This window comes from Aspergillus fijiensis (genome assembly GCF_003184825.1).
Source record: "Aspergillus fijiensis CBS 313.89 unplaced genomic scaffold BO72scaffold_86, whole genome shotgun sequence".
NCBI lineage: Eukaryota > Fungi > Ascomycota > Eurotiomycetes > Eurotiales > Aspergillaceae > Aspergillus > Aspergillus fijiensis.
In genome coordinates, this window is record NW_024469062.1 from 1 (window position 1) to 11958 (window position 11958).

Consider the following 11958-nt stretch of genomic DNA (forward strand, 5'->3'; position numbering starts at 1 on the left):
GTAAGATTGTCAGAGGGGACTGAACGGGAGAACAGATTGAGAATGGGGAAAGACACGAGAGGAAAGAAAATCAGGGACGTTCCGCACCCGGCCGAATTGGCAATGGTGAATGGGTGGAAAGTGGGACGGTTGTTGGGTTAGATTTTTATGCACCGGCGGCGGGGCCCGAGCAGGAACTGGGCATAATGTCTAATGTCTGGTCACGACTAGGTGCCTACTCCACCAACGCCACTCACGGGTGGTGAAATCTCACTCATCGGCAGTCGGCAAAGGACTAATAGACGGCTGACCAGATTCTAGAAGTATGCAGTGGTTGGGAAGGGGAAAGACTAAGGGCTGTAGAACCAATTGACAGCAACGCCATGCAAGCAGAGAGAGTTTGCGGGGTAGAAAATTATAAGTTATGAGTAACATTGGGAGTTGGTTGGTCTGAGGATGTCAACCCCGACGGAAATGAGCAGCTGATCAATTGAGCCAAGCATTTTAGCTGTCTGGCGGGGAGAGACAATAATTGAAAATGTTTGGATGTAGATAGATAGTCATGACTGCACCTGCACCGTTGATATATTCAGTACCTCGTAGATACTGATTGATTGCAGATCCTTCCATTCCTCATGCGGCTTTCCCTCGTGGCTTGTTGGCACGTGACTATTCCTGGTCTTGACATTCTTCAGGTATTGGAGAGGATCGGAACCCCGTCCCTTGAGCCTTGCCCTCACTCATACTTATGATCCGGCAGGTAGGCAGGTGGAGTGGTCCTACTATAGCAGATAAAATTTCTACTCTCATCCCGATTACTCACTCCAGGATCTGGTGTCATATCTTGTCACTCCGTATCCTACAGTCCTGTCTACTTCGCCCCGCGGTTCAACAAATGGTCTCCTGCAGGCATGTGCTCCGCTTGTATCTTGGCTCCTGTGTTAAGTAGTGGTCAAGATATTGATGTCCAGTTCGAAAGATGCCAGGACACTCGCATAGTTCGTGCCCTCTGATGAGATCAAGCCACAGGCATTGACGGTGACCAACAACAAGATGAAGGATTGAACACAATGCATCATCGATGGATCATTGTGGCTTCTGATTGCGACGAGCAGTGTAGAAACTGGACAAACTTACTCAGTAAAGCACAATGCGTTGTCGACAGGGCTGACCCTTGGTTCTTCGTTCCGGTCGGCTGGAAATCCGTATCAACGAAGCGAAATGCCAGATATCAGATAGGCCATCAGTCAGCCATGACGTAAACTGGCAATGGCTGTCTCACCATCTTGGTGTCCATGTGCCATGAATTCTCCATGCATCCTGTGAGATGCGGGCCAATACAGATTGACCACTGAGCTCCGACCGTGCTCGTTACCGCAATATCAATATACGTGACACTGCGCACCGCCCAATCATGCCGAGACAACAGCCGATCAACACGCCACTGTCATAATCCCTCGAAGCCTATTTCATCATCTCTCGTCTCATGGCCCTGGATCTTGCTCAGGGTCCTACTATCACCTAGCATGGCCGAGCATTTGGAGTGAGAAGGTGCTGGTGACCAGTGCTTCTTGTTTCCACGGGACAATGATATCATCGCTGCACACACGCGGCCCGTGGCAAGAGTACTGGGATGCATGCCCACCACCATGCTCTATAAAGGAATGCTTCAGAGCAGTGTCACTAGGTTTTTTCCCATCATTCCACTTCTCTAACCACCATAACCAGACTCCTCTTAATCAGTCCCTGTCGATAACAAAACTTACCGAACATATAATATCCATCCTACACGCATCATGTCGTCTGGAGACAACAACAACAACGGTACGTATCATCTATCTCATAAATACCTTGTTAGAATGGCTTCCGCCCTCCCCCCTTCGTAGGGAGCGATAATGCTTCCTTTGGATTTCTTTTGTGGCAAATCTGCCGCCCACTGGTTGCTAATCTGGGCTAACTAGTCAACCTCTTGCAAGGGCTGACAGACACCCTTGGCAAGACTGTCGGAGGCCTCACAGATACGGTCGGCGGTCTTGTCGGCGGAGTAGGCCAGACGGTCGGCGGAGCTACTCAGGGTCTGGGGAAGACTGTGGGCGGCGTGGGCGAAGGCTTGGGCAAGACGGTCGGAGGAGCCAGTGAGGGCGTGGGAAACACGACCAAGGGCCTCGGACAGTCGACCAGTGACACTCTGAGCAGCATCAATGGCGACCGGACTGGCGACAACGCGCGGAGGTGGTAATTGAAGGTGCGAGGTGTTTGGATGCCGATATGATACGATATGATGTGATGTGATGTGATGTGATGCGGTTTGATGCGGGCCTAATCTTCTGCTGCGATCGACTATATTTGAGTTCATGTCGATTCCTGTATTAGTATGATTTTTTTCCTCAAACTTTCCCAAACCATAAGCCTTGGTTCAAAGCTTCTTAGTATGACTTGTCGGTAGTTCGACTCTTAAAGAATTCCAGGGGGTAGATGCAGGTGCAAGCGAGACCTGTCCGGAAGAGATTCCGAGATCGGGAGTAGAAATCCATTGCGGGCGCGTCCTGGGGAAATTCCGCCTTCGGAAAACGGAGGTTTCCGCAGGGGAATCGCCCGCCAGCAGACTGGACGTCGCCGGTTGGTTGAACTGCTGCTTCCAAACAAGTCTGATCACACAAGGTCCCCTCGATGAAATTGTGACTTGGAGGTTCATATGATGGAAAAGACCATCATATCGAAAGATGGGTGGAGGTGACCCGTAGTTGACGTGCGGCCGTCAAAGCATTAGAACTCCAGCTTCCATCCAGTCTCCATAACAACAATCCAGAGCGCAATCGCCAATTTATCAGATTCCGAGCGGAACAGATACTGGATCACCGCTGGTTCCGTTCCCCAGTGGGGGTTTCCGAAGGCTTCAAGATTCGCGATTATTATGCGTATGCTGTTGTACTTACTAGGTAGTACTTGAATATGAGTATCACTGTACTCCGTACAGACGTTGCCAATTCCTTTCTCGCAACCGATTGGGTCGCATGCAACAACCACATTAGGTAACGACATCAGAGACGTATAGTAATGATCATCTTGCCTGTGAATCACGGCGAAGTATCATGCAGCTGGAGAGCTGTCTCTTAACCCCGATTGGGTAGGACTTGCGCTCATTATTGAGATATTTACCCGTAGTCGTTAGTCGCTTGTTTGTATGAAGCAGATTGGTAATATCGACTCAGTGGGCGGTCTAGACAGGAGGGCGTGCAGGACTCGAGTCGCAGTCTGCAGGTTTCTAAGCTACCTAATCAGTGGCTGGCCTGGTCCACTGACTAAGAACGATTGTCGCGGACAGGGTGACAGGGTGTGGGCGCATCGTCTCTAGGCTAGCGCAATGCATTTTCCTGGGCCGTTTCATCATGCCATGGGGGCCATCCGGCTCGATACCTCCACAAATATGGAAAATACTCAGTAGACGTCGAGGATGGCCATCGATATGATCTGCACCGGATTGTATGGCATGAGAATAGGCGTCAAAAATCAAGGGGTGGTGATTGGCTCTGGATTGAGGGGAAAGAGGGGACGCAGAGATCGGAGAAGTTGGGGAAAGGCACGGTGGGTGCGGGGTAATTGGCGTCTTCGTTGATATGGGGGTGGTAAGTCGAATACTATTATTGTTTGAGCATGTCTAGAGAGGTCAACTGAGTAATCGCTGGAGGGGATGACTGCGATCATCATGAATGTTGCTCTCTCTATCAGTTAATGCAACTGAGCTCAAGGTATCTGCAGTAGGTTTAGTCTCTCTCCGCGGAAAGACCTGCTGTTTTGACCTCGGCGCCGGGAAAGATGGATTGGCAAGTGGACCCCAACAGCAACTTGTTGACCTTCTCCCCCAGTTTCATTGGCCTCCAGTCTCATTATTCCTCTTCATCGTCGGCTCCAGCCAAGGTCAAGCTCCATCCGATGTGAGAGGAAGAAAGAAAGAGAGGGAGGAGGCCCGGGGGAGGTTCCTGGATTCATTCAGATCCCGCCCTTCCGAGTCTAGTGTTTTCTTTTCGGAAAATTCATATATTTACTACCTACTTACCCCCAGCCTCTGTCCTCCCTTCTTTTACCAAACCTACGATTACTAGTTATACATACCTCTTCTCAATTTTCCTTTCGTCTTGTCCTTTTATCTTCCCATTAGGACTATATACCCATTCTCTGTCATTACTGTATCTTCTTCAGCCATAATATTCCCCACCATCCACCATGGGTAAAGAAAACGAGCCTAGTACGTTCACTTCCTTCCTCATCATACCACCCACCATACGTAACTTGAGGTCAGAAACCAAACTAACCATTGACTTCCACCTCCAGAGACCTACCGCTACAATGAGACCCCAATTTACACTACCTCCAATGGCTGCCCAGTTCGTGCACCCTCGCTTCCCTCTTAATCGATCTTGCTTTGTCGACTTCGCCATGGCTAACAGTTTCTCGCCAGGTCATGGATCCCCAGGCCGCTCAACGAGTTGGTCGCAACGGCCCTCTGCTCCTCCAGGACTTCCACTTGATCGACCTCCTTTCCCACTTTGACAGAGAACGTATTCCGGAGCGGGTGGTTCACGCCAAGGGTGCTGGCGCCTACGGCGAGTTTGAGGTTACCGACGATATCAGCGACATTACGGTCATTGACATGCTGAAGGGCGTGGGCAAGAAGACAAAGTGCTTCACTCGTTTTTCCACCGTTGGAGGCGAGAAGGGCTCGCCCGACAGCGCTCGTGATCCCCGTGGTTTCGCCATCAAGTTCTACACCGATGAGGGTAACTGGGACTGGGTCTTCAACAACACCCCTGTGTTCTTCCTTCGTGATCCCGCCAAGTTCCCCATCTTCATCCACACCCAGAAGCGCAACCCTCAGACCAACCTCAAGGATGCTACCATGTTCTGGGACTACCTGTCCACCCACCACGAGGCCGTCCACCAAGTCATGCACCTCTTCAGCGACCGCGGTACTCCTTACTCCTACCGCCACATGAACGGCTACTCCGGTCACACCTACAAGTGGATCAAGCCTGACGGTACTTTCAATTACGTCCAGATTCACATGAAGACTGACCAGGGCAACAAGACCTTCAACAACGAGCAGGCCACTCATCTGGCCGCTGAAAACCCGGATTGGCACACTCAGGACCTGTTCGACGCCATCCAGCGCGGCGAGAACCCCTCCTGGACTTGCTACGTCCAGGTCCTGAGCCCCGAGCAAGCTGAGAAGTTCCGTTGGAACGTCTTTGATTTGACCAAGGTCTGGCCGCAGAGCGAAGTACCCCTGCGCCGCTTCGGCAAGTTCACCCTGAACAAGAACCCCGAGAACTACTTCGCCGAGGTTGAGCAGGCCGCTTTCTCCCCTTCGCACATGGTCCCCGGCGTCGAGCCCTCGGCCGACCCCGTCCTCCAATCCCGCCTCTTCTCCTACCCTGACACCCACCGCCACCGTCTGGGCGGCAACTACGAGCAAATCCCCGTCAACTGCCCGCTCCGGGCCTTCAGCCCCTGGCAGCGCGACGGCTACATGAACGTCAACGGCAACTACGGCGCCAACCCCAACTACCCCTCCACCTTCCGCCCCTACCGCTACCAGCCCGTCAAGGCCAGCCAGGAGCACGAGAAGTGGACGGGCTCGATTGTCACGGAGCAGCTCCCCATCACCGACGACGATTATGCCCAGGCAAACGGTCTCTGGCAGGTCCTCGGCCGCCAGCCCGGTCAGCAAGACAACTTTGTCCACAACGTCGCTTCCCATCTCTCGGCTGCCCACGAGCGCGTTCGCCAGGCCACCTATGCCATGTTCAAGAAGGTCAACCCCGACCTCGGTGCCCGCATCGAGAAGTCGACGGAGGCCAAGGCCACTGGTGTCAAGTCTGCCCGTCTATGAATCAAAATTCGCTTTCTTTTGGCCTTTCTTACTGCCCCAGCAAAAGAGCCCACGAAAGTCGCCCACTCCATTTAGCGATGATCCAGCCTGTGTGTCTTTTTCCTCTGTAAATGTGACAGAAGCACCCTCACGAAGTTCCTCGATCTGAAATGATACCTTTGACAATTCTCTTTTAGCTTTGCGTCTCGTATTTCTTTCAAGAGTGTCGGTGTATACGTAGCTCTCCAGCAGTCCCATGTGTTGAGGTTGCAATAGTGTCGTGGTTCCTTGGTAGTACCAGTAACGGACAAGAGGCAATTTGAATGATCTCTCAAGATATTGCGTGTATGTAGATATATATATGACTTTGATATGATGTAGTCCCCAAGAAAACGCCCAGAACAGCACACAGCACAAGGATGGAAGGACACGCAACTCGCAAGCCAAGGAGCTTTATTCCAGAAAGTAAATGCAACTGTGCCCAAGTAAAGAAAGCGACAAACCTACCGTTTCCAGACCCTAGCAAATGTTTGTCAACAGAAGAATGTGAAGGGTTAACCAAGAAGACCCAGAATGAAATGCTCAAAATAACTTGGAAAGAAAAATCAAATAGTAGTTGCACATGTTGCGCCCGCTCGGAAATACAAATTCGACGGCCCCTTGCGAGGGCTCAAGTCTTGGATGCGATGATAGTCAAAACAGACCAGAATTCTAGATTTGGAGGGAGTTCTGCGGTGGTGGAATGGAGCCGCAGGGCTTGAGTTGAGGGCGGAAAGATGCTGAATGGATGGCCCCCTCTAGGAAGGGAGAGTAGGGGCAGGGGTGATCAGATGTTCGTGCGGGGTCGGAGCGTCCCAGCAACCCCAGAAGAAGCCGGGCTTGCCGCATTTGGAGGTCGTGTCGGGAGGCGGCGTCCTGGAGGCTGTGGCTGTGGCGGTTGTTGTGGAGGTGGGGTCGCGACAGCCGAACCAGCCGGGATGCTTGCAAGTGGTGGTTGATGAGATGGGTTCGGTGGTCGTGATGGATGGTGCGCTGGTCGCGTCTGAGGTAGTGGTCGCGTCTTTACAGCCGAACCATCCTGGAGTCTTGCAGGTGGATGTAGATGTCGATGTGGTCGTCGTTGGTGGCTCTGTTGTGGTTGTCTTGTCTAAGCATCCCCACCATCCTGGGGTCTTGCAGGTCGATGTTCGGGTATTGGAGAAGGAAGTCGACGTAGATGTGGCCGTGGTCGTCGTCGTGGTGATCTCGGAGCCGTTGCTGCGGAAGAACTTCCAGAGTTCGCAGTCATAGCATTCTTCCTCGGGGGCGCAAGGCGGCAAATCATCATAGTCCTCAAGAACGTTAGAGATAATGAATTGGATGCGGTGTCTGGTCATCCCGACACGCCAGCCTTTGTCTTCCACGGTGTCATAAACACACATCTGACCCGTGTGGCATGCAGACTCCATGGCATAACCACCCCACGTGCATACAGAACTAACGCCGTTGCATGTCCCCATGTACACGGGGTCTGCAGTGTGGCCGAAGTGGTAAGACCCGGTGAACTTGCGCGACTGAGGGAATCGTGAATCATGACCTGGGGGGCTGGGAAGACCAAGGCGAGCGGCAGGTAGGGCTTCTGGCACGGCCTCAAAGGTGACCGCTGGTACGCCGACCGTCAGGCCTAGTAAGCTGGCCACGGCGCCACCCAAAGAATGGCCTGCTAGCCATATGTTGGCATCTGGGTACATTTCAATCACGTTGGAGTAAAGGTCCAGCGAAGCACGGTAGTATCGATTTTCGTCCTGCATTGCCTCGACGATGCACGTGAGATTGGCCGTATACAGCGATGTCTGGCAATCGCACACCTGGCGCCAGAGATATGAACCTCCCTGCCCACAACAGCAGCTGAACATAAGATTATCGTTGAGCTTATCATTTGTGGTGGTGCCTTCTCCGTCGAAAACCGCCGGCGATGTGCCTTTGATAGAAATGACGACAGTACTGTTTGTCTGGTCGGCGTAGACGTGCCCTCGGAGCCCGTCACCCTGCCACCCAAAACTCCCGGAATGATTGAAGCGACCATGTATATCTTGCCATTCACCCGTACCTGGCTCTTCGATATAATCATTTGCAGTCATCTTTGCCATCGTAATGACTGTGTTTTTGTCTGTAACATTGGGACCGGCCAGCGTATCCATGACCCAGGCATCTGGTGACAAAGCCACCGCCGATCCTGAGGACCTGGCGGCTAATAGATAATCACCGATAACTGAAAGACGTCGATCTGCGAGCCGTTGGATGGTGAGTGGCTCGGAAGTTGCAAGCAGCGGGGTATTGACGGCGACAGGTTCGGATTCAAGGCCATCCTCTGAGACGGCCCGAAGACGGGTCTCTGGCTGGATGTCCAGCCTTAGGTGGAGATTGGGGTCTTGATACGTCCCTCGATGGAATAAGTGGCGAAGTGTCTACTTGATCAGTGGCCGTACGACAAAGACAGGGTTGCAGCACAGATCTGTCCGACTTACAAATTCATGGGTGCCGGATAGCGATGGTGAGTCCGCTAAAGGGATCTGGGGGGGAAGAAAGGGCGACGATTGTCGGGAGCCGAAGTATACGGGCTGATAAGCGGAGACAAGGCCTGGGAGCAGTGCTACAGGCCAGAAAAGATCCGAGATCTTAGTATCCCAGAGGGAACGTTTTCTCGCTCGTCCTCGATAGCTATTCATGGCGATATGCGGGGGGAGGGGGGAAGAAAAGAAGATATGGGGATGCAGGGATGGATGCTTGAAGAGGCAAGAGAGTGATCCAAGTCGAACGGAGATGGCGATCTACTGTTCCGCGGTAACTGACCTACTGACCTGACTTGACCTGACTTATCAATGGGGAGGCGGTGAATGACGCACCTCATAACTACTAGTAAGTTATCATTAACTAATGCGGAGGTCCTCACTGCCCGCCCACGTGACCCTCCCCCTCCCCCGAGTCCCCGTCCCGTTCCTTTTCCCAAGGCGGAAGTTGTTGACAATTCCCGGCCTGGTGATTCTCTTCCTAACTTATACATCGAGTGCTGACTGCAGTGACGGGCAGGCCGATCTCCATGGTACTCCTGCGCCGCTGTGGCTTGCTGTCTTTCATCATGCTTGTGCGAGTGTTCTTCTCTTAAAACTCGATTGATCTCCTTTCATCTGCATTTCTTTCTCTTATTTGTGTCTGTTTTCCATTGGGTTTCTATCCCACTTGGGGATTTCCAGCTGTCATCTAGTCTAACGCACTGGCCCCCCCCCCCCCCATACATACCTCGATCTGCATACGCCTATCACCTGGAAGTGAAGGCTCCATCACTTGACCTAATATCACATTCAAAGGTTTGACTGCAGGAACTATGTCAGTCAACACTCCCGATCATGGCGTTGGAAAACCACGCCTCCATACTGCGCGCTCGTTCCCTAGAATGGATTCATCTGAGCCCAGCCCTTTCATCCGCTCCAGAGCCAAGACCGTCCAGTCGGTGGCAATCCCAGAACTGGTAGACTCGGAATCGCTTCCTTTGCCTCTATCGTCAGCAGAAGATGAGCAGGATTCCGGCCCAGACCTGTTTGAAAAGACCGGCTCCCCGGACTTGACACACGACGAGGGCGGACATGGAGAGGAAACGTCGGTTCTTACGCGAGGCATGCAAGACCACACGGAAGAGCTTCCCATCGAGCTGATCAGTCTTACCGATAGGTACAGTCTTTTTGCTAGGCTGCCGCTAGTCCTGTTCAACACGATTGCTAATATGATGTTATGCAGATTCGTCAACTCCCTCACTGCCAAAGTTCACTCGTCACCGCCAACGGCCGACAGGGTATCAGATCGCTTTCAAGAATTCTACGAACGGGCCGAGGCACATATCGCTACCCATATATCAGCTCTTGCGTCACGCATAAATCGTGATCCGTCGCCGTACGGCAGCAGAGGGAACTCGAACACTCAGGGCTCGGATGGGCGGCAGATGCTGACTGCCTCGGAAGTGACAGAAAAGAGGATCGCTCGGAAGCACCTAGCGTCCAAGCGCATTGCTCTGGAGGAGGCTGTAGAGCGGAAGGCTTGCGAGAGCATTTATGACAAGTTATGGAGGCACAAAAGCACCCTGGATGAAATTAGGGACGAAAAGTTACGCTCAAAGACGGCGGCGCTTCTCCTGGTTGGCATAAACCTAAAAGATCTTGGGATAGAGCTCGATGTAAGCTCTATCAGTGAGGAGAAGCAGAAAGAGGCCGATGACTGTCTTTCGATCGCCCGTGATTGCCTAGCAAAGATGAACGACGAGAAATATCCTTTGGGCAAGCTTCAACAACTGGCCGCCGCGCACAAGGCCATAGTTGATGCTCTGACTAAGTTACTGCCGTCATCATCGTCTGCCGATGAGATTCTACCTACTTTGATCTACTGTCTCATCACCAGCCCTCCCGAAGGGATGAACGTCATAAGCAATCTGCTCTTCATACAGCGATTCCGATCATCCAGTAAGATGGATGGTGAGACCGCATACTGTTTGACGAATCTTGAGGCCGCTATTAGCTTCCTCGAGAATGTAGATCTGTCTGACCTTCGCGGAGGAGCGCTGCATGAAGACCAGACCAAACCCTCGAGTGATGATTCGACGACAGTCACGAAGACTGACTCCCCTCAGCCTACCAAGGACACACCAGTGTCGTCGGTCACATCAGCGACTGCCTCACCCGAACTATCGAGGCCAGCTGGACCAGGAGCATCAGCCACATTTCCCAGAACACAGTCTACGAGAAATACTCAACAAGGCCGGCTGAATAACCTATTCCAGCCTCCTGCGAAGGTGCTTGGTGCTGCGAACGACGCAGTCCGTAACACCGCAGATCAGGGCTTGAAAAATATAGGTGCATCGTTGGACAGCAGTTTCAACTTCCTTTTTGGTCGCTTGAAAGAATTACAAACTACTCAGTTTGCTACCAAAGACGGAGGAAACGCAGTTGTGCCAAAGACACTAGCAGAAGCTCGACGTCTGGTTACGTCGCCGATTGCGTCTGAGAGCAGTCTGAACCCTGATATCAATGCAGCCCGCGAGCCTCGTGCCACTGATCGACCGCAACTGCGGCGAATTGGCTCCAAAGCAGAAGACACTCTCTTAGGGTTGGTTGGTGGTCAGAGAACGCCTCGCGATCGAAGTGCGGACAGCGTTCGGACGCAGGGTAGCGCCCCGAAGACGGGCGTCTCTTCAGGTCTGCAGAAGGATGAGTCTCAGGCATCGCCTGCAATGTCCTCGTCAACATCGACACCTACGCCCCTCGAATCCATGCGGAGCTTTGGGAACACGCTCAACCCACTTAATCACATTCCTGGCATGATCAGAAGCTTCAGCCGTGCTGCTCCGGAAACACCGAGCACCACCTTCTCATCCCCCAACACCCCGACCGAGAGAATCAGGCAATCGATCGTCTCCCGCGACTCTTCATCCTCCATCCACAGTACCTCATCGAAAACTGATGCGAAGCCCGAGCCGCCCAAAGTTGACCCGCCTATTCAACGTTTCGTGCAGATGCAGAACGCCAGCGAAATGACCATCGCAGATGTGTCTACCCTTCTTGAGGATTACAAGCGGCTTGCTGCAGCATTATCGAAGCAGACCTCGAACTGACGCAATGCTGTCGGCGCAGCTACAACACTCATTTTGAATTTCTCTTATATTGATTCCGTGTATTATCATCTTCATGGCGTGGGACGTAGTAATCCTTGACGTTCCTTTGTGATCGGTTGGTTCTCTGTGAGATTGTGGGATCACTGCTGGCGTTCAGTGGTCCCAAACCAAGCATGTTGCATTTTCCAGCCAGTCGGGCATATTATCAAGTTTTTTGTCTAGCATTTTTCTCAGGACCAACAATGCGAAGCTTCTTCATCTTCTTTTTCTCCGAGAAAAGGTCTATATGTAGAAGGGGGTATATTGATATTTGTGTAGTGTTAAGAAAGAGGAAGAAACACGAAAAATGCCATGAACCCCATCGAAGCACATATTAGAGTTGGTATTTCCATCTGCCCATCCAGGGAATCAAACAATAGGACTAAAAGCCTGCTGCAAAATGCAAATTTGAGCCTCCTCTTCCTCTTCCGAC

The 11958-nt window shown here is 52.2% G+C and overlaps 6 protein-coding genes across 6 annotated transcripts; 3 read left to right on the forward strand and 3 right to left on the reverse strand.

Moving 5' to 3' along the window:
- Positions 1-1901: 1901 nt before the first annotated feature.
- On the reverse strand, positions 1902-2483 carry BO72DRAFT_295109 (uncharacterized protein). The gene has a single exon (XM_040940397.1). It carries the CDS (start codon positions 2333-2335, stop codon positions 1937-1939), a length of 399 nt encoding a protein of 132 aa, XP_040795913.1. The 5' UTR covers positions 2336-2483; the 3' UTR covers positions 1902-1936.
- A 1646-nt stretch (positions 2484-4129) lies between these two features.
- On the reverse strand, positions 4130-4498 carry BO72DRAFT_295311 (uncharacterized protein). The gene has a single exon (XM_040940399.1). It carries the CDS (start codon positions 4416-4418, stop codon positions 4176-4178), a length of 243 nt encoding a protein of 80 aa, XP_040795914.1. The 5' UTR covers positions 4419-4498; the 3' UTR covers positions 4130-4175.
- Positions 4220-6068, forward strand: fgaCat (catalase easC). The gene is made up of 2 exons (XM_040940398.1): positions 4220-4225; positions 4312-6068. The coding sequence occupies exon 2, from the start codon at positions 4442-4444 to the stop codon at positions 5867-5869; it is 1428 nt and encodes a 475-aa protein (XP_040795915.1). The 5' UTR covers positions 4220-4225; positions 4312-4441; the 3' UTR covers positions 5870-6068.
- Positions 6069-6738: 670 nt separating this feature from the next.
- Positions 6739-8556, reverse strand: atg15 (triglyceride lipase ATG15; the record flags this gene model as incomplete). The annotated part of the gene is made up of 2 exons (XM_040940718.1): positions 6739-8295; positions 8356-8556. Coding segments are annotated over 2 exons (1758 nt in total), but the record flags the coding sequence as incomplete, so codon positions are not given.
- A 537-nt stretch (positions 8557-9093) lies between these two features.
- BO72DRAFT_453186 (VPS9 domain-containing protein) lies at positions 9094-11780 on the forward strand. Its single transcript, XM_040945918.1, has 2 exons — positions 9094-9556; positions 9623-11780. Exons 1-2 carry the CDS (start codon positions 9213-9215, stop codon positions 11484-11486), a joined length of 2208 nt encoding a protein of 735 aa, XP_040795917.1. The 5' UTR covers positions 9094-9212; the 3' UTR covers positions 11487-11780.
- Positions 11573-11938, forward strand: BO72DRAFT_295345 (uncharacterized protein). Its single transcript, XM_040940400.1, has one exon. The coding sequence runs from the start codon at positions 11660-11662 to the stop codon at positions 11861-11863; it is 204 nt and encodes a 67-aa protein (XP_040795918.1). The 5' UTR covers positions 11573-11659; the 3' UTR covers positions 11864-11938.
- Positions 11939-11958: the final 20 nt, after the last annotated feature.